The 25530-nt window shown below is 38.7% G+C and overlaps 1 protein-coding gene across 1 annotated transcript in view; it reads right to left on the bottom strand.

Moving 5' to 3' along the window:
• The window catches only part of Cited1 (Cbp/p300 interacting transactivator with Glu/Asp rich carboxy-terminal domain 1), a 262908-nt gene that overhangs the window by 145761 nt on the left and 91617 nt on the right, over positions 1-25530 (bottom strand). Inside the window, exons 7-8 of the mRNA XM_048797181.1 lie at positions 10201-10373; positions 7280-7374 (exon numbers count right to left, since the gene is read on the bottom strand). Coding sequence (XP_048653138.1) covers positions 7280-7374; positions 10201-10373 — 268 coding nt within the window. The remainder of the gene's footprint in view (positions 1-7279; positions 7375-10200; positions 10374-25530) is intronic.

The raw sequence follows: 25530 nt of genomic DNA, 5'->3' as shown, positions 1-25530 counted from the left end.
TTTTTTAATATTTATTTTTTAGTTTTTGGCGGACACAACATCTTTGTTTGTACGTGGTGTTGAGGATCGAACCCGGGCCGCGTGCATGCCAGGCGAGCGCGCTACCGCTTGAGCCACATCCCCAGCCCTGGGCAAATTCTTTGAAAGACAAATTATCAACATGAAATCAAGAAGTGATAGTAAATCTGAATAGCCATATAACCATTAAAGAAATCAAATTCATAAATAAAAACCTTCCCTCAAAGAAAACCCAGCTCAACTGTTTTCATTGATGAATTCTATCAAACATTTCAACAAGAATGGCAATTATCAAGAATACAAGCAATAATAAGTGTTGGTGAAAATGTGGGGGAAAAGGGACACTCAAATATTGCTTGTGGGACTGCAAACTCAACCACTATGGAAAGCAGCATGGAGATTCCTCAGAAAACTTGGAATAGAACCCCCACTTCACCCAGTTATCCCACTCCTCAGTATATACCTAAAGGACTTAAAATCAGCATACTACAGTGATGCAGCCACATCAATGTTTGCAGCAGCTCAATTCACAACAGCTAAGCTATGGAACCAACCTAAGTGCCTTCAACAGAAGAATGGATAAAGAAAATATGTATCTATACATAATGGAATATGACTCAGCCATAAAATCGAGTGACTTTATGGCTTTTGCTGGTAAATGGCTGGATCTGGAGACTATCATGCTAAGTGAAATAAGCTGAATAATCCCCAAAAACCAAAGGTTGAATGCTGTCTCTGATATGTGGATACTAATACACAACAAAAAGAGAGGGAGGGAAAATAGAAGTTCAGTGGATTAGACAAAGGGGAATGAAGGGAAGGGAATAGGAAAGATTGAATGAATCAGAAATAAATTTCCTATGTTCATATATGAATATACAATCAGTGAAATGCCACATCATGTACAGCCACAAGAATGGGATCCTATTTAGAGTAAGTTATGCTCCATGTATGTATAATATGTCAAAATACATTCTATTTTCATGTATATTTTAAGAGAATAAATAAAAAAATAAAGATGAAAAAAGTGAGAGTAAATCTGAATAGCCATATAATCATTAAGAGATCAAATTAATAATTAAGAAATCAAATTCATGAATAAAATCTTTTCCTCAAAGAAAATTCAGCTCAAATATTTTCATTAATGAATTCTATCAAACATTTCAGGAAGACATAGCATCACTTCTATATACACTCTTTCAGAAAACAGAAGAGGAAATGATACTTTCTCAGCAATTTGTGTGTGTGTGCTGGGAACTGAACCCAGGACCTCACATGCTAGGCAAGTGCTCTTCCACTGAAGTATACTCCTAGCCCCTTCATAAGTAATTTTACAACTCAACATTGCCTTGATATCAAAACCAGACAAAGACATTCATTACATGAAAAGAAAACAACAGGTCAACATCTCTCATTAACATAGATACAATAACCCTTGACCAAATTTCAGCAAACTGAATCCAACAATATATAAAAAGGATAATACATAATGACCAAATTATGTTTATCCCAGGAAAGCGAAGTTATTGTAACATGAAAAAATCAGTGCAATTTACTATACTAATAAAGGATACCATTGTAATAACTAAAGAAAAAGCATTTGACAAAATTCAACTCTCATTTATGAGAAAAACAACCTAAGTAAATTAGAAATAGAAGGGGACTTCTATGTAATAAAGGACATTTTTAAAAATATCTATGGCTAACATCACACTTCACAGTGAAGGATTAAATGCCCCCCCCCCCCATTACTGGGAACAAGACAAAGATGTTCACTTGTCATTACTCAGCCTTGCATTGGTGGTTCCACCTGTGGTCACAACCAGTGCAATAAGGTAAGAAAAACAAATAAAAAGCATAAATATTATACAGGAAGCATTAAAACTCTCTTTATTTACAGATGACATGTTTGTGTATATGAAACATGCAAAGTAATGTACAAGAAAACTTACTAGACCTAATAAGTGAGTTTTGTAATTTTATATTATTCAAGATCAATATAAAAATTTGTATATTCTGGCAACAGTTGGAAATTGTTAAGAAATACCATGTACAATAAAATAAAAAGCATAAATTTCTATGGATTAATTGAACAAAATTTGTGCAAGACTTGTTTATTGAAGGGTTTAAATTAAAAATTGAAGTTAAAGAAGACCTAAGTAAATGAAAAGATATAAATTCATTTGAAGGAATAAGTACTGTTAAGATGTTATTCCTCACAAATAAATCTATTTAGAAGATTGCACTACAATGCTTTTGTTAATAATATATACTTTGTATATAAGACTCAATTCATTTAAATGGCTACATATATTAATGAGGTATAGTTTACATAATCAGCTCATCAAAAGCAGCCTGATTGATGAGCAATTATGTTGGTGCTCAAAAAGTTTCAGATTTCAGAGCATTTTGGATTTTCAGGTTAGAAATGTTCAACGTCTATATAAAACTACACTGCCTTATTCTACCCTAGATCATGGGATCTAAATAGTATTATTGGACTACAGAATATTTGTATACATAATAGTCTAAGTGATTGTGCTAATTAGACAGTTACTCGCCTTTTTATGAGTTCATGTCACACTTGATGTTTCTCTACATTACAGATACCTGGACCAATCATACATGCAGGCTCCATTCTTCTTAGGCTTTCCCAGATAGGCTTGCACATTTCTTCACACTCTTATTTGATGCTTGACTGGACAGCTTGGCTTCCCAACTCCTAGGCTGAGACTAACTTTCTGATCATTTATGTTATGGTATTACCAGTTTTGTATCTCTTGAGGGCTAAGCTTGAAGTCCCATCCCTAATTACTTCTAATATTTGTGCTGGGATTGCCTTCCAACTCCATTCCCTGCATGGAATCTGGTATTTTCCCATGGATATACCTCTTTTGTAGAACTGGGATACCTCAAGTTTCTTGTGAAGGATAGGAGGTTGCTTCTATAGTTAAATTGTGTTCCCAGAGAAAGATTAGTTTGTGCTTCCAATTCTTCCATCTTAAAAATAGAAATTTTTGCTGGTTGTGGTGTCATGTGCCTGTAATCCCAGTGACTCAGGAGGCTGAGGCAGGAGTACAGTGAGTTCAAGACAAGTCTGGACAATGTAACAAGATCCTGTCCCAAAATGAAAAGAGCTGGGAATGTGGCTCAGGTCAGGGGTAGAGGATCTCTGGGTTGAATTCCCAGTAAAACACATGTGCACGCGCACACACACACACACACACACACACACACAAATCCAGAAATTTCTCATTATGAATGTTGACACATACTATTCAAATACCCATTTCCTTATTGTCCATTCAATGAATGAACACCAACTAATAGGGTGCTTATTCTTCCAAATTCAGAGAGGGATGCAGACAACCAAAACCCAGATGGCTAAAAGAATGCATAAGTATCCCTAATCTGAAAATATGAACTTTGAAATGCTCCAAAATCCATAGATTTTTGGTGCTGATCTGAAGCCACAAGGGAAAATTCCATTGCTCAATTTGTTTTTTCTTTTTCTTAAACATTTATTTTTTAGATGTAGTTGGACACAATACCTTTATTTTATTTATTTATTTTTATGTGGTGCTGAGGATTGAACCCAGGGCCTCATGCATGGTAGGTAAGCGCTGTACTGCTGAGCTACAACCCCAGCCCCCCTCAATTTGTTTATACACAAAATTAGTCAAAATATTGTGTTGGTTGAGTGTTGTGGCATACATCTATAATTCCATTGACTCAGGAGGCTAAGGCAGGAGGATGGCAAGTTCAAGGCCAGGCCAGTCTCAGCAATTTTGTGAGACCCTGTCTCAAGATAAAAATAAATAAATAAAAAGGATTGGGGAAGTAGCTCAGTGGTAAAGCAACCTGTTTTAATCTCCAGTACCAATATCTTATATACACACATATGTGATATATATATATATATACACACACACACACACACACACACACATATGTACATATATATATGTGTGTGTGTGTGTGTGTGTGTATTATAAAGTTATTTTCAGGCTGTTTATATTGTATGTATGAAGTATAAATGAATTTGGTGTTTAGAATTTTGTTATATCCCTAGTATATGCAATTATTATTATGTATATACAATTGTTCCAAAACTTTGAAAAAAAAAATCTGAAATCTGTAATGTTTTGGTCTTGAGCATTTTGGATAAGGGGTACACAAGTCTAAGGACTCTAAATGTTATAGGAGTATACGTGAACCTCCTAACAGGTCACCATTTTCCAATCCCTCCACTGTGTAGTCTGCCTCCTAACGTTTTACTAAGCTGGCTTTCTAAAAGCCAAAATTCATTTGTTTTCATAGGAAAAAAAGTATAAGCTCATTAGTGCAGCATTCAAGGCTCTTCATAATCTGACTCCAATTTCCATTCAAGCCTTAATTATTCCTACTTTCTCATATACCCTTTGTTCTATACATCACAAACTTCTCAATGTTCCTTTTTAACCTCTGTTCCATCTACATAGAATACTTTCCCCAATAGCAAACTCCCAATAAGTCTTTAAGATTCAGTTCAAAGTTTTGTTGAAACATTCCCCCTATGTTTCTTATCTGACCTGGATTTGAGCACACTGCTCTGTTGCCTTTATTAGTCTTTTATCTTGACAGGTATTGGCCTTTCTATGGGTTCATGTCACATTTGGGCCAATAAAGAGATACCTGGACCAATCATACAGGCAGGCACCATTCCTCTTAGGCTTTCCCAGCTAGGCTTGCACTCTTCTTCATGCTCCTATTTGATGCTTGACTGGCCAGCATCTTTATCTTGTTAGTCTTTGCATCTCTGAATCCAGATCTGAATAAGAGCTGGCAAGTAATGGGGGCCCAATGAACATTTGTTAAATGAATGAAGGAATAACTGAATGTAAGTAAAGAACTCAAAGAAAGGAGTTTGGCAGACTTAGGTAAGGGTTTTTGAAGGGCACAGGGCTTGAAGCCGGAGCTAGAAAAACAGAGAAATGGGGAAAGGGTATTTGGAGGACGAGGATTGTTATCCTAGGAGATGGAAGACAAAAGCCCAAGACTGAGAGCAAAGACAGTGAGTGAGGAGGTCAGCCAGGCTACAGCTGACTGCTGCAATATCTTGACCTTGTCACTTACTAGATTTCTCAAGTACATTTTCAGCTCCCAGAAGGCAGGGTATTTGGTATACTCCTTTGTACTTCCTTTATGTTTGATGCACATCTCTACAGTTACTATTCCTACTGTCTTATGGTTTTTATTGTGCTTGGTGTTACAATTATCGGTACATTGGCCTGTCTCCCTACACTTGTACCAGTTTCCCTCCCTAGCTGCTTGAGGCAGGGGGACAAGATCTTACTGTCTTTGCATCTTCCAAGTCACCTAGCATAGTTCCTGGCACACAATGGTTGCACAGCAAATATTTTTTGATCTACCATTTGTTGATCTGATTTCAGAGGGCCACAAGGATATTTGTGTGCAACTGTGTATTGTGACACAAAACTTATATATGCCTTCATACTGTGTAGTCTATTTTTGGCAATTTTCATTAAAATGTTATCTTATTGTACCTGGAAGACTGTCATTTCAATTTTCTTCTTTGTTCCTTCTTGGATGACTCACATCTCTTATGCCAGAAGGATATGACAGAAGGGATTCACAAAGGGTTTGGACAAATTTGTGAATGACATAGTCATAAATGTCTGAGTGTAAGAAGCATGGATCATGCAAAAGGGAAGGAGATAACTTTTTCAAAGTGTATTTTCAAAGTGTCTATTAGGTGCCAGTAACTGTGTCTCAGGCACTTGACACACATTACATCTCATTTAATCTTGCAGAATAATTCCATATAAAGACAGAACATCTCTATCTGTAAGGCAAAACCCATATCTGTTCAAGCACAAAGCTTCTCCAAGTACCAGAGGTAATATTTGTGTTTATTAAAATTTTATCAATCTTTTAACAGATGAATCTTTAGATTTACTTTTGCTTCCTAGGAACAGAACACTCACTCTCAATTCAGACTTATACAGCTTAAAACTACTTTCTGACATAACTTGATCAGTTTTTAAAGTCCCAGTGCTTTAAATTACAATGCAATCTGAGATATTCCCATAGCAATAACAGCAATTACATTTGTTCACAGCACTTACCTTTATATTTCATTAAGCTTCCAAATACTGAATAAAGGTAAGTCAAGTCAAGAAAAGAGACTTCTATTAACCCTGACACCAGCAAATTGTCTCAAATTATAGCATGCCTCCTATTTGTATTCTAGACATATTGAATAGGTTTTCTGAGATACATATTTATACCTCACCTATGGTTAGAAGAAAATTGGAAGGAAATTAGTTTAAGTTGTTTCTAATTTTTTAAAAAAAATAATAGTAACTTTAAAAAAACATAATGCTCCTGAGTATACAGCTGTTGCATCTGGCAGAAATCCTAACATTATAACCAAAGCACCATCCCTCATCCTTGGGAAATAGCTTGAGAAGGTGGGGCTGCATGTGTTAGTTTGGTATTTAAAGTCACATAGTCTAAGGTCTGTAGCTACATCCTGATCTGTGATAACATGCTTCCTGCCAGGGGTGGGGTGCAGTGGGAATAGAAGAGGTTCACCTTTGGATTATCAATACATGCACAGGTTCCAGACAGCTTTCCATTACCTTGTTTTGGGAAAATTATAACAGACACCTTTGCTTTGTGAAGTCCATTTCATATGACTAAAGGAAATAGAAAGGACTCAAATGGCCCATTTCACATTTTGTATGATCCTGCCCCAATCTCTGTATGCCACTAGTAGCTGGAAACAACAGACCTGATTTTGTTAGTGATTATGTGTTTCTTGAATTTTACATTAATTGAGAGACCAGAATTACCACCAAGGAACATATGCTACATACCACCTATGGCACTTCTAAAAAATAAATGAAAACCTAGCTTTCACATTTAAAGACTTGTCCCTTCCTTTTTGAGGCTAGGGGATGAAAATATGCACATCTTCCAAAGAGTTCTTTGTGCGAACAGGTGACCCCTTCCCACAGTCTCTGTAATTAATTGAGAAATTAAAGTTGGTTGGCCTTTGAGATCTTTTGTAAAAAAAAGGCAGAAGGTCTTGGATATTTTGGAACAAGAGTCCACTATTCTGCCAAGACAGTGTGTTATTGTTATTGAAGTGTCTCTCAACAAAACGGTATTGAGTGGTGAGGACGTGATTTTGATTAGGTGGAATGACTCAGCTCTTCCCCTTAAAGAAGAGAGGACTTGTCAGAGCCTTACTTACCTCATGATCTGGGATCTCAGAGGATAGTGTTTTCCCTAGGATGACCCCGGTCAAGTATGTCCAGCAACGAGCCGTGTTGGCAAGGTTGTAGCCTCCTGTCTCCATCAAGAATTGTGAAGGTAGGAAAGAATAGTCACAAAACAGCAGGAGAGGGAAGAGGGTAAGGAAGGAGAGAAAAATGTTTTAATAAAGGGGCTCAAAAGACAACTCCAACTTGCAGAATTTCACCTAAACATTTTTATACGATAACTGTAAACCACCTAGTGGGCAGACTTTGGGGGACCAGTCAGATCATGCACAGTGTAGAACTGGGAATTCCAAGAACAAGAAAGATTAAAGACACTCTTATCTCCCAACAAATGAGAACCTGAAGAATCCAAGTTCCTCCACTCCATCAAGAGACATTGGCAAGACTGAGATCCCTAGAGGTGACCTACACAATGAGAAGGTTTCTGTGATGGATTTTGCAACAATTCTATAAAATAACTGTTGGATGTGATCTGTATTTTAAAGCTATTGGTAGAGCTCACCCTAAAACCATCCAGGAAAGAGAAAAGGAAAGTGCTGATAGAAACAGACTTCCTTCTTTTAATATCAGCATTCCTTTTCACCACAAAACACAAGCCTGGTGGCAGAGATCAAAGAGAGTGAGATGAGGAAGGGACTGTTGATTGACGCTCTGACCCATCTCGTCAGGTCCTGTCACAGTCACCCAGCAGCCATATTACACTGGCTAATAATCAGCATATTTTTGTGCTGAATAGATGTGCTCTGCCATGCAAGCATTAGAACATTGGCCTTTAGCTAAATTCCAAGAGCATAAGGGTAAAATGGAATGATTGCCTAACCCCAATATAGCCTAAAGGAAATAGAATCTGGTCTATTTTAGGTAGGGTGACCACATAAATTATCGTCCAAAATGATATACTTTTAAGAGCAAAAGAGGACACTATTAAATCATTATACTGAAATAATATGTATAAACTGGGACATATGGTCACCCTTTTCTTAAGCCTTTCTACCATTTGAAAGGGCTGGGATGTTTGGTCTTCTGGAGTGTGTCATTTGGGCCTCAACAGGGTCCACTGAAGTTTGAGGATGTGGCTCTTTCTACGAATTGTCTATGTGCTAATAATAACTGAAGCCAGGTGTGGTGGTGCATGCTGATAATCTCAACTACTTGGGATGTTGAGGCAGGAAGATTGCAAGTTCAAGGCCAACCTCAGCAACTTAGAGAGATCCTGTCTCAAAACAAAAAATAAAATGAGCTTGGATATAGTTCAATGGTAAAGCACCCCTAGGTTCTTTAAAAAGTACCCTAGGTACTTAAAAAAAAAAAGCCGAGAGTTTCAGTTCAATATTATGGGTATTACTTTAAAAAAGCATTGACATAGAAAAAAATCAAATTTATAAAATATTTATTTGGTGTGGTTATTTAATTTTAAAAAAGAGTCACTACAAGCTTTGCTTAAGTAGTAAGATGTCTCTGATATACATATAGTATGATGTAATTTGCAAAGATTCCATTTATGCACAGGCATTCTCAGGAAAACACATATTACATAAGAAAAATTATACTTACATATTCAAAAGCCCAAACTGTGGGCTGAAAAAGCAAAAGGGCTTTAGAGAATGCTAATAGTGAAGGCTGTAGCCTCAGACAAAAATTCCTCACAGATGTATGTTGTAGAAAGGTCTTTTATTCTCCCTTGTTGTACCTGTATCATAATCACCATTCTTAGTGCCGTCAAGGAAAGTAATATATCATGCAGGGCTTATCAATTTTATCTTTTTCTTGAGTTGAAGTTAATATATTTCTTGCCAGCTTTTCATAAGAGGGTGTCTCTTGTAAGCATCTTTAATTTTGATCCCTCTCGGGTTTCAGGCTGCCAAAGGACCCAGTTTGTATATTTGTGTTGAATGCTTACTCATATACATAAGGCCTCAGGATTTCCCCTAATTTTTTTGATAAAAGGCTGACCTCCCCCCGCCAAAAAAAAAACAAGTATTAGCTCCTCCATTTTATATATTTTAAGCTCAATCTGTATGACTATTTATTTTAGCACATCACTCTATTTATCCAGTGAAATAAAGATTGTGCCAGGTAGGTAGATGGAAGATCCTAAGCAAGGCATCCTCAAAGGTGCAAAAGCTTCCTTTCTCAAATGTATAAATGCTTCTATTGATATTTATATTACTTATGGTTAAGTAATATAAATATCAGTACATGTGAAAGACAAGAATGCCTAAGAGATTCTGGATGTCTCAATTTTGCTTCATTATAACAAAATCTTGTTTTTTTTCCAGTACTGGGGATTGAACTCAGGACTTCACACATGCTGGGCAAGCACTCTGCCACCGAGCCACATCCCCAATCCCCAAACTATGTTTTTTTGGGGGGGAAAGAGTCATTCTTGAATACAGCTTAGATAATTAATACACATGTTTAATACTGATACATGAGTTAGAATTTCAGCAGTATGTTTCCAAAAGATGGATCAAAGTCAACACTATCTATAATAATGTGCACGTTTTCCTTCTTCTCCTTCTCCTTCTTTTGTTTGGTGTTTGTGGTACTGGGTGTGGATGGATCCAAGTCCTTGCACATGCTAGGCAAGTTCTCTACCATTAAGCTATACCCTCAGCTCCTGATGCAGGTTTAACCAAAGGACATTTACTTCAGGAATTAAAACAGACTCCATTGTGACAAGGAGTCAATGCACAGGTCAAGTGAGGAGGACTGTGTCAGAGTATTTCCTTATGCTGAACTGTGGAGGTGGCAGAGTTCATTGACTCTAGCTTTGGGGACATAGGCAGGTTGATATTATCCTGTTTAAGAAGGCCAAATTTTCTTTCTGTGCCAACAGACAAAATGTGGGGGAAGGCAACAGATTCTCATAGTGACCTTCCTTTGGACTCACCTCCTCCTAAAATGAGTGTTGCCAGTTGCCACTGAAGGATGTACTTGAGACACTTGCCAATTCCCACTGGAGTCATGTTAAAGGAGCACATGGGATCCCCGGCTATTGTATCAGCTCCCAGCTGTAAGACCACTGCTTTGGGATTAAAGGCTTGGTACACCTCCTTTAGTACACTGTAGAAAAAAGATATAAAATATCAGAAGACTATAGATGAGGCTAGTGGGGTGGTGGGACGAGTTGGACTCATAGTCTACTCAGCTAACAATTAAGGAAAAAGAAACATAACCTGTCAATTTCATTGAAATTTCTACCTAAACAGGGTGAATCAGAGTACATGTGAATCACTTTTTTCTTAAAACCTGACTTACAAAACAAACAAACAAACAAACAAACAAAATAACCCTAGCTCCTATTTGTTCACCAAGGAACAAAGTTGCCCTTCTATTTTAGAACTAACTTTCTGGAAATATTCATATTAATCTCACTTCAACAGTCACAGCACACAGTATATACATTTATTTCATTTTAAAGTCTGGAGAAATAAAACATATACATTGAATAGTTTTTAAGGATTCTTTCTGGTAATTTAAGACAGCAATCCCACTTGGAGTTGATCACCTAATTCTTAATGGGAGCTGGGGGCGAGAAGTATAAGCTTTGAAAGCCTAGATGGTATCACTTACTTTTTATTATGCAAAAGGACTTGAGGGTAATGAAATGCAGTCCTCCCCAATGCATATGTAACCAGGGTATTATAAAAAAGGGAACTGCAACAACTGATCTAAAATTATAAATCTGAAAGCACCCTAAAAGAACAAGTTGCTGTGGGTAACACTAAGTATAATTTTGGGTAGAATTATTCAATGCTGTAGAATCAACCTAATTGCTTTTGTCAACAGTGAGAAGCCTTATAGATGAAAAGGAAGATGTCAATGTGACAGGTGACCTTAGTCAGGCTTCCAATATAATCATTAATTGAACACTGACAATGTCCAGAATGCATTCCTAGGAGTCATAAGGTCCTTGCTCTCAAGGGGCTTACAATCTACTTTCCAGACAAAACATATAGCAGTCCTCAAGGGCCTGAGGAACTCTTACAGAGATGTATAAACAAGTGCAAATTAACATACTTCAGAGTTGAGAAAATACAGAGTCAAAAAGTGATCAAAAATGTTGAGGTCAATGACCCTCTCATAATCAACATGTCAAATCACACCAGCGCAGAAAACCCAGAAAAATCCCAGATCCTTCTGAAACAGCAAAAGGAATTCAGGGATATAAAATGCCGTCTTCCCCAATTCATATGTACCCAGGGCATTGAAACTATTGACTAGGGTTCAGCCACAGAGGCAGTCGTTGACTCAAAGCACTGTTTTGTTTTGATTTCTCATCCTCACAGACAAATATTGAGTGATGGTAGAGATTATAAGAATATTATAAAAATTATGACATATGATCCTTAATACAAGGATACTTGGGCTTATTCTCTCTTTCATGTGCTTATCTCCTGGGTGCAGAGGGAAGATAAGCTACCTGAATAGTTTAGACGACATTTATTGAACATCTACACGTACAGAGCACCCTATTAGCTGCTTCTGGGAGACACAGAGGAAGGCGTGATGTCTGTTCTAAAAAGGTTTTCAGCCAAGGAGGGAGAGGGGGAGGCAAGCAAGACTACGGTTCTTTTCATTCATTCTTTCCCTCACTTAATGAGGATCCACTATGTGCCCAGCATGTAACTGTACCAGATGCTGCAGGAATCAAGATGAATCTGGCACAGGTTCTACCTTTGTGTAGCCCAGGGTAGAGGGGAAAACACAGACTGTGGCAATAAAAAATTAAAACACAAGGATAAATGAAGCATCAGAGGTGGCACAGAGGAGAGAGTACTCAACTTTTCCAGAGAAAGCTAGAAAAGGCTCTGCAGAGGTAACTCTTGACTTAGGTCCACAAAGATGAGAAGTACTACAATGAGCCAACTCTTGAGATGGCTAGAATGAAACAGAGCGATAACAATTCCTGGTGGGGATGTGGAGAAAGTAGATCACACTGTCTTGCTGGTGGGAATGTAAAATGGTATAGCCACTCTGGAAAATAGTTTAGCAGTTCCTGTCAAAACTAAAAATAGACTTGCCATATGAGCCGGCAATTGCACTCTTGGGCAATTTATTCCAGAGAAGTTAAGGTTTATTTTCATGTAGGAACTCGTACACGAATGTGCATAGCATCTTTACTTGTAATAGCCCCCAATTGGAAAGACTCATATGTACTTCAATAGATGAATGGTTAAACAAACTGGTTCATCCATACCAGAGGAATATTGCTTATCAATCAGAAGAAACAAACTATCGATACACAAACAAATAAAATGGATGAATTTAAAGGTAATTATGCCGGGTGAATAAGGTCAATCTCAAAAGAATATACACTGCAAAATTCCACTTACATAATATTGTAAAATAGTAACTTATAGAGATGGGGATCAGATTAGTGGATAGCAGGGGTTATGGATGAGATGCAGCATGAGAGCCTTGTGGTGATGGTACAGTTTTTTATCTTGATTGTAGTAGAGGTTATGTTAAGGCTACATATGTGAAAATATCACATAGAAACACACACACACACACACACACGTCAACTAGTGAAATCTGAATACAATCTATGGGTTGACCAAGATCAACTTCTTGATTTTGATGCTATTCTATAATTTTGCAAGATGTCAACATTTGAGGAAGCTGGAGGAAGAGTACATGGGACTTCCTTGTACATTTTTTTGCAACCTCGTGAATTTGTGATTATTTTCATATATATACATATGAAATATATAAAAATTATGTATATAATTTAAAATATATGTATTTTAAGTTTGGTACTGGGCATTCAACCCAGGGGTGCTTAACCACTGAGCTACATTCCCAGACCTTTTAATTTTTATTTTGAGCAGGGTCTCACTAAGTTTTTGAGACTAGCCTTGAACTTGCAATTCTCTTGTCTCAAACTCTCAATTTCCTGGGACTAAGGTCTATGCCAATTTGCCTGACTTCTCTAGTGAATTTTTTTTTTTTTAAGCAAAGGAGGGGTGGGGTTGTGGCTCAGTGGTAGAGCACTTGCCTAGCACATGTGAGGCACTGGGTTTGATCCTCAGCACCACATAAAATAAATAAATAAAATAAAAGTATTGTGTCCATCTATAACAAAAAATCTTTTTTAAACAAAGAAGAGCTGGGGGTGGGGGTTGTGCAGATCAGTGGTAGAGTGTTTGCCTAGCATTTACAAGGCCCTCAGTTCCATCCCCAGAAACTGTCTGAAAAGAAAGAAAGAAAGAAAGAAACAAAGAAAGAAGAAAAGAAAAAAAACTGGAGAAGTTTGTAGGCACTACTTTGGGTGAACTTAGTGGAGTAGGAGATAGGGATGGTTGTGGGAGTTAATGGCAGGGGATGAGGTTCAGAGAAGTGTATGTGCAGAAACATGCAGGCAGGGAGGGAACAGGGAGTGAAGGATGAAGCTAATAGTAAATGTGAGCAGGTAGGTATTATAAGTTTGGGTTTTTATCTAAAGGGTATGAAATGTCTCAAATATTGTGTGTGTGTGTGTGTGTGTGTGTGTGTGTGTGTGTAGACATAGGTGCATGCATGCATGTGCACCCCTTTGCGTTGGGGCATGATCAGATTTCCATTTTAAAGATACTTGAGCTCTAGGGTAGGGTACACTGAAGATTGGTCAGGGTTTTTGCAAACATCCAGGTGGATGGATAGACAGGAAGAGATGGATTGGGGAGATAAACTTCCATGATAAAATTAATAGAGTCATACAGAGTGACACATGAGAAAAGAATATACCTATGATGTTTATGACTGTTTGGTAATTAGGAGAGAGGAAAGGATAAAGGAAGGGAGGTGTTTCAGGAAAGTCGTTTTAATTATAGCTAGGAAAGGAAAATGAGTCCTCAAGGAGTTCTGATGAAGCAGGCTCTAGATGGGTAGAGAAAAGGGTAATTAGAAGCTTAGGAAAAGCTAGGGCACTTTGTATATAATAGAAAATTCAATGCAACTGGTAGTGAGGACAGCTTACAGAGGGCTGGGTGGTGGACAATCATAAATTCAAGACGGCTGTTTTCATTTGATTTGACAATCAAATGGAAACCCCTGGAGAAGTATAAGTACTGATGTTGCTGAAAAATTATAATTAGGAACTCTGACTTTTTGCTATTGCATGTAAGGCCAGAGAGAAAATTTGGAAGCAGAGGAATTGGCAAAAAGACTACTGAAGCATTCTAGTCATGAGAACAACAGGAAGCAAGGCAAAGTAAATACAGAAAAAACTGAGAAGGCTAGGTGACAAGGGAAGGGAGGAGAGTCAAAGGAGAAAACACACCGTGCCCCTTTTCTTCAGAAGTGCCAGGAGAGGAAGAGAGAAATTGCCACTTCCAAATCCAGTATTCCTCTCGCTCATCAATCATTCCTCTTTTGAAGTCAATGTCATTTGCTTATACTATTCAAATACTATCAGAGTTCTTATCTATAGACCCACAATGTATTCTTCTGGCTCCCTTGAGGATTTCAGCACCTGGTTCATAATTTTTTTTTTCTCTCTCTCTCTCCTTGTCATGGTTCTCTGCAATTCAGTATTCATTTACTCACTAAAACTTTGATTCCAGCACCTGCAGTTCTCTATGCTGTGGACTAGAGATACAGAAATAAGCCAGATCCAAGGAGCTTATGGTCCAGTAGGGGAAGAAAACAGGAAAATCATCAATTATGATAAGTGCTATAATATTCATTCACTCATTCATTGATCCATTCACCCAAAAAATGTTAGTTGATTGGCTACTATATACCAAGCACTAGGTTGAAAAATGGGTTTACTCTATTGAATGAAAGTGACCTTTTCTTTCTCCAGGGACTATCCTAATTCTCTGACATCACAGTTTCTTCATCTTTCCAACAATAGTGATGTCCAACTGCACTCCACTTTAGTTATTCCCAAGCATGGCCACACTTCAGGGCCCAATAAGGAAACATTTGGAATTGCTTTACTTCTAAGGCCCTGGACTCTGAAATACTTTCTCTGCTTACAGTTTTTATCTTTTCATGTCTCCTATTGCACTTGCTCTTTATTCTCATAATAACTCCCATTCCCTAGTCTTTCCCTGTTTTTCAAGTTCATTAGCCTATTTTAATTTTTTGGTAGTACTGGGGATTGAACCTAGGGCCTTGCAAATGCTAGGTAAGTGGTCTGCTACTGAGCTACAACCCTAGCTTTTTATTATGACAGGGTCTTGTTAAGTTGCCCAGGCTGGCTGGAAACTTGGGATCCTCCTGCCTCAGTCTATAGAGTAGCTATGCTTAGCCTTTTGAACAACTGCCAGGTGATTTCCATAGCGGCTGTACCATTTTAAATTCCCAACAGCAATGTTTGAGTTTTCAAATTTCTCTTTCTCCTCACCAACACTTATTTTCTGTTTTGAATTATTTATAGTTGTTCTGGTGGGTGTGAAGTGGTATCATCCTAGTTCCCTGGGAATTGAACCCAGGGCCTCCTATGTGTTAGGCAAGTGCTTTACCACTGAGCTACATTCCCTATCTTCATTGTAGTCTTGATTTGTGTTCTCCTGATGACTGAAGAAGTTGAATATAATTTCTTGTGCTTATTAGTCATCTTCATGTCTTCCTTAGAGCAGTATCTGTTTCAATCATTTGCCCATTTTTAAACTGGGTTGTTTTTAATATTGAGTGGTAAGAATTCTTAATATATTCTAGATACAAGTATATTAAAAAATCTTTGATTTGCAAAGTTTTGTCCCATTCTGTGGGTTATCTTTGCACATTCTTTTTTAAATATTTTTTTCAGCTGTAGATGGACACAATACCTTTATTTTATTTGCTTATTTTTATGTGGTGCCAGGGATCAAGCCCAGTGTCTCACACATGCTAGGCAAGCGCTCTACTATTGAGCCACAATCCCAGTCCCGCTTTGCACAGTCTTGGTAATGTCCTTTGAAGCACAAAAATTTTCAGTTTTAACAAAGTCCATTTTACTTATTTTTTCTTTTGTTGCTTGATTTTGGTGTCATATTTAAGAAACTATCACCTAATCCAAAGTCAAGAAAATTTACATCTATGTTTTTTTCTAAGAGTTTAATTGTTTTTAACTCATTTATATCATTGATCTAAGTTAACTTTTGTATAAGGGCCTAGCATTCTTTTGCATGCTGATATCCAGTTGTCCCAGAGACATTTGTTTAAAAGATTGTCTTTTGCCCCACTGAATGATCATGGCCCATTTGTATAAAATCAGTTGATTGTAAATGTTGGGATTTATTTCTGGTCTCTGAACTCTGATCTATGTCTGTCCTTATGCCAGCACCATACTGTTTTGATTACTGTAGCTTTGTAGTAAGTTTTGAAGTTAGCAAGTGTGAGTTTTCCAACTCTGTCCTTCCTTTTCAAGATTGTTTAGCTATTCTAGGTTGAATTTTCATATACATTTTAGGATCAGCCTGTCAATTTGTGCAGAGAAGCCAGCTGTGATTTACAGCTCCATTCCAACCAGGCCAAATCTGTCATTTTACTTCTTCTAGCTACTACCTCTGTTAATGATATCCATCCTTTCAGTCACTCATGTTCAAAACTTTTCAGCCTGTTTTAGTCAGCTTTTTTTTTTTTCTGCTGTGACTAAAAGACCTGACCAGAACAACTGTGGAGGAGGAAAAGTTTATTTGAGGGCTCACGGTTTCAGAGGTCTCAATCTATAGACAGCAGGCTCCATTTCTCGGGGCTTGAGGTGAGGCAGAATATCATGGTAGAAGAGTGTGGCAGAGGGAAGCAGCTCACATTATGATCAGAATGGAGAGAAGGAAAGGGAGAGGTAGAGAGGGAGAGGGAGAGGGAGAGGGGGAGAGGGAGAGGGAGAGGGAGAGGGGGAGAGGGAGAGAGGGAGAGGGAGAGGGAGAGGGAGAGGGAGAGGGAGAGGGGGAGGGAGGGAGAGAGAGAGACTCCACTCTCCAGATACTAAACACATACCCCATAGCCATGCCCCCAATGAACTACTTCCTCCAGCCATACCCCACCTGCCTTCAGTCACCACTCAGTTAATCCCACCAGGAATTAATTAACTGATTAGGTCAAGGCTATAACTCAATAATTTCTCCTCCAAACCTTCTTGTATTGTCTCACATGTGAGCTTTTGGGGGACACCACATCTAAACTATAACACAGCCCTTTATGATTCCTCCCTTTCCCGGAGTCCTCTTCAATTACCAGTCTTTCTCATGTTTCTCTCCCATTCCCTCCTCTCCACTCCCACTGCAGTGCTCAAATCTAGCCTTTATAAGCTTCTTTGTAGATTACACCAATAGCTTCCTAATTAGTTTCCCTGCCTCGAGTCTCTTCCTTCTCCCATCCATCACACACACTACCATCAAATTAATCTTCCTTAAGAATAGTTTTGATCCAGTCACTTCCTTACTCAAAATACTTCATGTCCCTCCATTGTCTTTAGATATCACTTAAAATTCTTCAGCTATGATCCAAAATCCTTCATGATCTGACTCTGGCCTCGTTTTAAATCTTATTTAAAAAAAAAAATTCCTTAACCCACATTATTCTATAGGCAAACTGAACTCTCCATTGTTCACTCACCTTGCCATTTTTTTACAAGTAGGCCTTCTGTCATACTTATGACAGAATGTCACCTTTCTATGAGTCTATTATAGCCATTCTTCAAAGGGTAGCTCAAATCCCTCTCTTCTATGAAAGAAAATGATAATAATAGCAGCTAACACTTACTGAGCACTTCATTAAAAGCAGAGCACTGTTCCATGTTACTTTATATGTACCAGCACATTTAACCCTCATAACAATTTATAAGATAGGTATTATCATTAATCCTATTTTACAGATGGGGAAACTGCAGCACCAAAAGGTTAAGAAATCTATAGAGCAAGCTGGGTGTGGTGCCTCCTGCCTGTAATCCCAGTGGCTCAGGAGGCTGATACAGGAGGATCACAAGTTCAAAGCCAGCCTCAGTCACTTTGCAAGGCCCTAACCAGCTTAGCAAGACCCTGTCTCAAAATAAAAAAGAATAAAAAATGGGCTGAGATGTGTCTCAGTGATTAAGCACCCCTGGGTTCAATCCCTAGTGCCAAAAAAGAAAAGAAATCTGTACAGCATCACATGGCTATTAAGTGTCAGAGCTGCAGCCTGGCACCAGAGTGCATGCTCTAAACCACTGCAAATCTACCTGCTTCCCTGACTTCCTGAGTTACTGTGCATAAGGTCCTTTGCCAGCCACTTCACCCATATTATTTCACAAAACAGCAGCCACCAGAGTCATTTTTTTTTCAGTGTTAATCTCAAGCAAGCTCTGATCTTATTTATTATTCCCTCATTCTGAAATCTTCACTGGCTCCCTGCATGCTTACAAAATATGGCACAAACTTTCATAGCTTAGAATTCCAGCTCCTCCATGAGGTGGTTCCCACCCACTTTCCCAATCTTTGCAACTTTTCCCTCTCATGCACTTTACAATCCAGCCAAACTAAACCACTGCTATTCTTTGTACATATCTTAGACTCTCCTGACTTTGATCTTACCACACCCTCTGTGTAGAACATCCTTCCCTACAATTTCTGTGTATTCAAACTTGACCCAGATTTTATAAACGTGCATACACATTCACATATTTCATAAAGATATCATAATTAGGTACCCTTTAGAACCCAGATAAAATGTTACCTCCTCAATTAAGCCTTTTTCTGAAGTTTTTACTCCCTTTGAATGCCCACAACATCCTAAATCTTATGGTTCTTACAACTTTCAATGTTTCATTTTATTAAAATGTATGTGAATATGAAAATCAATTGCTAAATCTGTCTATCATTTTAAAATTTCCACCAACTTCCTTGAGGGTAGAATCAGTACTTTATACATAGTAGGCATTCAATAAATAGTCATTAAGTGAATAAATGAATGAAATACCACTCCAGATTGCTTTTGGGAAAGTTTCCCTAACCACTGTTGACAGTACTTTTTGTTATATTGCAAATCATTAATTTTAGGTTTTGTGAAAGCACAGAATCTCTTCCCCACAAAGGAGGGGAGGAGGACAAGCATCTCATTACACTACATTAGTTAAACTTCCCCATAAACACACAAGACATTCATTTGAAATGCAGTTTTCTTGATGAGAAACCTGATCCCTCAGTCTTCAGCAGTCTGGTTTTCCAGGGAGGCTATGCAAATGAGGAAGAGAAGCCAGGCAGCTGCTCCTTCAGGCCTTGATTTGGGGGAGGGGGGTTGGTGACTGAGGAGGATTAGAGCCAGGGGTGATGACATTCATGATGCTTTTAGGTAAGAGCAAAACACCAAACAAAATTGTGGAGATATTCTCTTTTCTTCTAGTCCAGCAGGGTGGACCACAGCTTTTGCTGTGTGTTCTTGAGATCATTCACTGGTGCCATTTTCCCCTCTAATACCAAGATAGATGTGTGTGTGTGTGTGTGTGTGTGTGTGTGTGTGCTTTTTAAAAATTAATAATTTAAATCCTAAACTGGTGCAGTGGCACAAGCCTGTAATCCCAGCAATTGAGGCTGAGGCAGGGGGAATCCCAAGTTTGAGGCTAGCCTCAGCAAATTAGCAAAAGCCTATTTCAAATTTTTAGAAAAGGGCACAATGGATGTAGCTGAGTGGCAGAGCATCCCTGGCTTCAATCCCCAATATTTAAAAAAAAAAAATCCTAAAAGACTCATCCCAGGACACTAGGATTCCAGAGTGATATTTACAGCAGACTTAATCAGTGCTGCTGGTGGAGGGATGTCAATCCTAACTTTTTTCTCTATCCAGACCTCTGATGCTGGGAGCAGGTCCCCTCTTTTCACTTTCTAGCTTGCATTCCAGCAAGGGCCAGCTTTGCATCTTCATGCTTTCCAACAAGCAGTCTTAGCACCCTCTAGAGACTTCCTCAATAGAGATGAAAGAAAGGGGAAACTCAAAAATTGAAAAACCAAGAAGGGTAGGAGGCAGAGGGAGAGCAGAGAGAAATATTTGGTACTAATGTTTTTTGAGCTCCTCAAGTAAGCCTGAGAAAAGTAATTGCTGGCAGCAAAACCCCTTCTGAAAATATAACGTTTAAATCTATTGCAGCATTCGATGGGATTCAGAGGGGTGTGTGTGTTAAGGACCCAAAGTATCACTAATCGGTCCCAAATGGGAGCCAGTTAATTTTGCATAGGGATTTTTTCCCCTAAATACCCTCAATCCTATCTCAACTCAGGTACTGCTGACTCATTCTGTAACAACTCAACCTGCCAGGGGACGTAGCATATGGTAAATGCCTCAGTGATTCCTGAATATCTATTACAAATGATTCTGGGAGGCAGAGAATTGGAGGGGGGCTCCCTGCAGTGAGGATGATGTGTCATTTCACCGGGGCCATGGGTGCCTCTTGAACATATCCAGAAGACATTTCATTTCCTATAAGTTCCTTTTTCTGCTTTTAGCATCAGACAAGCTAAACTGGTTTTTGCCAATGTCTAAAATAAAGCACCCAAACATATATAATAAAAAAAAATACCTTCAACCCCCCCAAACCCACTCACCCACCAACCAACAAACGACCCTGCATCCCTTTTGTTGTTTGACTTTTCAGGATGTAATCTCTTAACATTTTAAAGGGACATCTTTTCTCTCATTGCCGAGTCCATTATATAGAAACATAGATTCAAATTGGCATCTCTTTAGAACATGCCTTGTAGTAAGTAGTTCTACTCATCAATTATATGTCACCTTGGCAACAGAAAGGGCTGCACGCTATTTTTAGCGAATTATTACTTATCTCTTGCTATACCTCTTAGAAGTAAACCATTCTCATTCACACAAGGGAAAGTGAGTCATCCTGAATTAAAGAACCTTACCAGTGGCCTGGAGTGAATCGTCAGAGCTAGAATTAGAACACTAATTCTAATTCGAATCCAATGCTATCGTCACTAAATCCCAATGCTCTTTGGCTCTTTTCATTTTGAAAGGCTAGAGGCCCCAGCAAGCAGAGTGTATATTATCTGGGCAGGGAGTGGGGTGGGCGGAGAGGCAGGCTGGTCTGAGAGCTAAGCTAACAAACAGAACAAAATGGAAGAAGACTCAAAGAATAGGAGTCTTAAGGCTAGCTGTGCTAATGGCCCTTTGTGTGATCTGGGGTGGGTCATTTCATTGGTCTGCAACCACCAAGGCGGCCCAAGGTGCAGATTACATTCAGCTTTGTGTCATGTCATTGAGTTTTTGTCTCATCTGTCTCTCTTTGTGACCTCCACAGCACCCAGTTCTGAGGGAATACTGGCCATGGAGTCAGACAAACTTGGATCCAGGGTTTACACGGTACCTTGGAAAAATCACTTCACTTTTCTGAACCTCAGTTTCCTTCTCTATCAAACAAGAATAACATTCCCCCCATGGGGTTATTGTGAGTATTAAATGATATAGCATTTGTGAAAGTCTTCTCCCAGAACCAGGCACATGTTAAGCACTCCATAACGTCGACTGAATAAATGAATGGCCTTAAGTCAGGCCCTTCGAGTGCTATGTTAATTCTTTCAGCCCACTAGGATACTGTTGAGTTCAGCACAGCACACCACAGCAGTGACTTCCTGAATAGTACTCTAATGGTCCCCAAAGGCACAGAGAAATTTCATAGTGTCACCGCCCGCTTATACCTGTTCTGGGAATACAGTAATTCATTTTCCAGTGCTGCCAATCTAATACCTTTCACCAAACACAAAATTCACTTTAAGAAGGGGCAAAAACACAAATGCCTTTCTGTTACATAGAAGTTGGAAGAATATATTATTAAAATTGAAACCGACTTCTCTGATTTCTTAGGCAAAAAATCAGATTGGAAGCCAAACAGCTATTTGGCCTTTGCAGACCCTGGATAGTGATGCCCTTGGGGGAAAGGGGAGAGCTGGAGTCATTCCAAACTGTAGTTACAACATTTGTGTGTATATTTACTGCTTGTGCTTATGCTCTCTGCACTTAGTTTTTACTCTCTGAAGCCTTGAAGAATTCACAATTTACCTAGAGCACAGTTTAATACATGTGAGTAGAACTATAGGCCTATATCTCTGTTTCTCATTTCCTAATCATATTTTCTCCCCTCCCTATATAACTGATACCTCTTCTTTTTCAATTCAATTGTTCTGCTTTTCGAGCATAGGTAGACAATCATGATTTGTTAACAATACACATGCCCCTGGCCCTTCCCTCACCCTTCTTTACCCAGGAGGGCCTCCCTAAGATTCAAAGCCGAAATCCTGCCATATAGTTAGCACCTGGCGTAGCTCATCAAAATATAATATCCTTTCCCAGATGATTGGAAATCTCTGCAATGCCGTCACACAATGAGGTGTGCAAGAAAGAGTTTGGGGATTGATTTTCATCATTAACTTGATATTGCATGGTTTTTGTGGGACTTAAAAAGAAATGCATTTTTATTACTTTTAAGTACTGCACATAGAGTAACTCCAACTCATCATATTTTAACAGTTATTTTTCTGGGGCAGGATGTATTTTAAACATGTCTATGTTAGAGTGTCTGGTGGATCATTTAGGATCAGTGTCCTGTTGCTTGATGAAATCCAGATCACTTCGATGAAATCCAGATGGGGAAACTGGGTCTCTGGCAATGGCTGCCAGATCTTCTCCATATGAAATCTCTCTAGTCTGTATGCAAATTCAAAACTCCATATCCTGGAAATCCCAAACCAATCAAGTGGCGCTCAGCTTCTTAGTTACTGGACTAAACACAGGGAAGCGATTCATTCTTCCCTGAGGAAATAAGCATTTCTTACATACATCTATCTTGGCACAAAAAGGGCTGGCTAAGCAAATTAATAGTGTAAACAGGATTGCACTGGGGAATGTTTGTCCTACTTAGGAGAATAAAGTTTTTATGCACTTTGTGCACATCTACTTACATACAAATAATTGATATGCTAATTACAAATGATTCTTAAAGACCCTTCCCTGAGGTGCTCTACTATGCTGTTAGTCTACTTTGAATTACTAGCATGTCCAGTGCTTGAAAGTAATAAAAATGCATTTAAAAATATTCTGTGATTTAGTCTGGCTTTCCTCTAATTAGGCTGAATTAGTGAGGCTTGCCTATATTTAAATAGGATAGATATTTTTCTACTTAATCCTTAACACATTTAAGATGCCCCAACACCCCCTTTCCCCATCCCTTCCTTTCCTCTTCAGAATTGTTCCACAAGGGCCTGGCACACACACCCCCTTCCATCTCTAGTTCACTACTCAACTGCGCTTGCATCATCTCTAGGCAAACGCTGCCTTTAGTCCCTGGCACACTTCCTCCTTCACTTGTTAACTTGCTAGCCAGTTATTTGAGATGACTTTATTTTTTCTTTTGCAGAGATATTTTCTTTAGTCCTTCTTTAAGAGCCAATGGGTATGGACCTTTCTCGATTGCACAGTGGGTAACAGTGCACACAGACAAAAGTCCAGTCAAACTTAGCATCAGGGTTTTTCATCAGGTGGTGGATACAGGATTTGACTAAATCTCTGTACGATCTATGTCAACAGAACACAGTGAAGCAGCTCATCAGTCCTGGCAGCTGCTAGGTGTATGGCAATGTCAGGCACAGTCATTCAAAGCCATAACATATTACAGCACAGTCTAAACAGTAATTTTTCTAGGCTAGACTAAAGGGACAGAATAGTGACTACAAAATATGGGATGGGGAGGACTGGGGCAGGGGTAGGAAGTGCCTGGTATATAGAAGCTGAGAGGAGTAATGAATTTTGATGTTACAACATACTATTAAGCACAGATAAAGTTAAGTTAGGAATTCTTTTCAGAGAAAATCTACATTGAAGAGTGTGATTCTCAAGCTTTCCATTTAAGCAAGGTCTTCCTGCCTCTGGATAGTTTCAGAACATGTTCCAGCATCAGAATGTATTAAACTGCTGCCAAAGAATCAGGTCACTTTCTCCAGGGGGCAGAGATCAGTCAGCACTAAGAAGAGAGGAGGGAAAATGCACATCAGAATGACAGAACAAACCCACAGAATTCCAGAACATTGTCCTCCTTGACTGAAATGGAAAAAAAAAAAATACCATCTATGAAGACTTTTTCACTTGGTGTGTGTGTGGGTGTGGGGGGTGGGATGTTACGGTAAAGCTCAGGAACTGGTCATGAAAGACACCAGATGAGAGGGAAAGGAGGAGAAAATAGGCACTGTTCCTCTAACCACCTGGATTTAAATCCCTAAGGACTAGGTGAAGGAAAATACCAGTACTCACTTCAACCCTAAACAATTTCTGGAGACTGGCAGGGTGAGCTCATTTAGAGTTGAGGAAAACTCAGATAATGAACCACAGTATCCCTCCCTCCAAATTATCTTACATTCTTAGGTACTTAATGTATTTTGAATTCAATATCTTAAAAGACACATCAAACTAGGAAGAATAAATGAATAGCCCACTTTGGCCTCATTTCCACCTGTGGCTAACATTAGCAGTGAATTTAATTAGTGTCTGAGTCATCTATTTTTCTAGAAACAATAGGCAATTTTACATCTGCCACACCACAAGGAGAGGCAGGATAGACATTTATCAAATAGAACAAAAGCATTTATTACAAATACCTTACTTACAGAGGGCTAAGTTCCTGATGCAAGGCTTACAGAATGAATTGGCTACTTCCTTTACCTTCATCATTGGGCAAAAGTGAGCTAGTGATTACTGAGGTAGTATAACTGTGACCCAACTGAAGGGTGGTAGAATGATTGTGTAAAGAAATCCTGCCAGCTCTCCGATTGTAATAAAAATGGGGATGAAGATGAATGTAAGGGGGTGGGGAATATAATACAATTGAGGGGTAGAGTGATTGCCTAGCATGTGCAAGGCCCTAGGTTTAATCCCCAGCACACATGCGCATGTACACGCTCTTGTGTGCGCTCGCGCGCGCGCGCACACACACACACACACACACACGGAGACAGACAAATAAGTCTACATAATTATTTGTTCTCAAATGCAAATTCCTAGAGAGTCCATCACTCCTTATCAAATGAGAGAGAATTTTAACAATTTGTATGCTTAAAATATTTACGCATGAATAAGTGAGTATGCATTGCTTTTGCCACGTCATGAAGCCAAAGGGAATGCAATTGTTGGGTTCCCTTTCACTGAAGATTTACTGCTTCTAAAACTGAATTATAAGAACTCTGGAGTCCCAAGTGGAAGATAATTTCCAGATGACTTATCATTATAATGAAAGAAAAACCTATCATCATTAAAACATCTCTTCTTTAAATATTAA

The sequence above is a fragment of the Marmota marmota genome, unplaced genomic scaffold, assembly GCF_001458135.2.
Source record: "Marmota marmota marmota unplaced genomic scaffold, marMar, whole genome shotgun sequence".
In the NCBI taxonomy this organism is placed as follows: domain Eukaryota; kingdom Metazoa; phylum Chordata; class Mammalia; order Rodentia; family Sciuridae; genus Marmota; species Marmota marmota.
The sequence above is the reverse complement of the archived record's forward strand: the minus strand, read 5'-3'. Positions and strand labels throughout refer to the sequence as shown.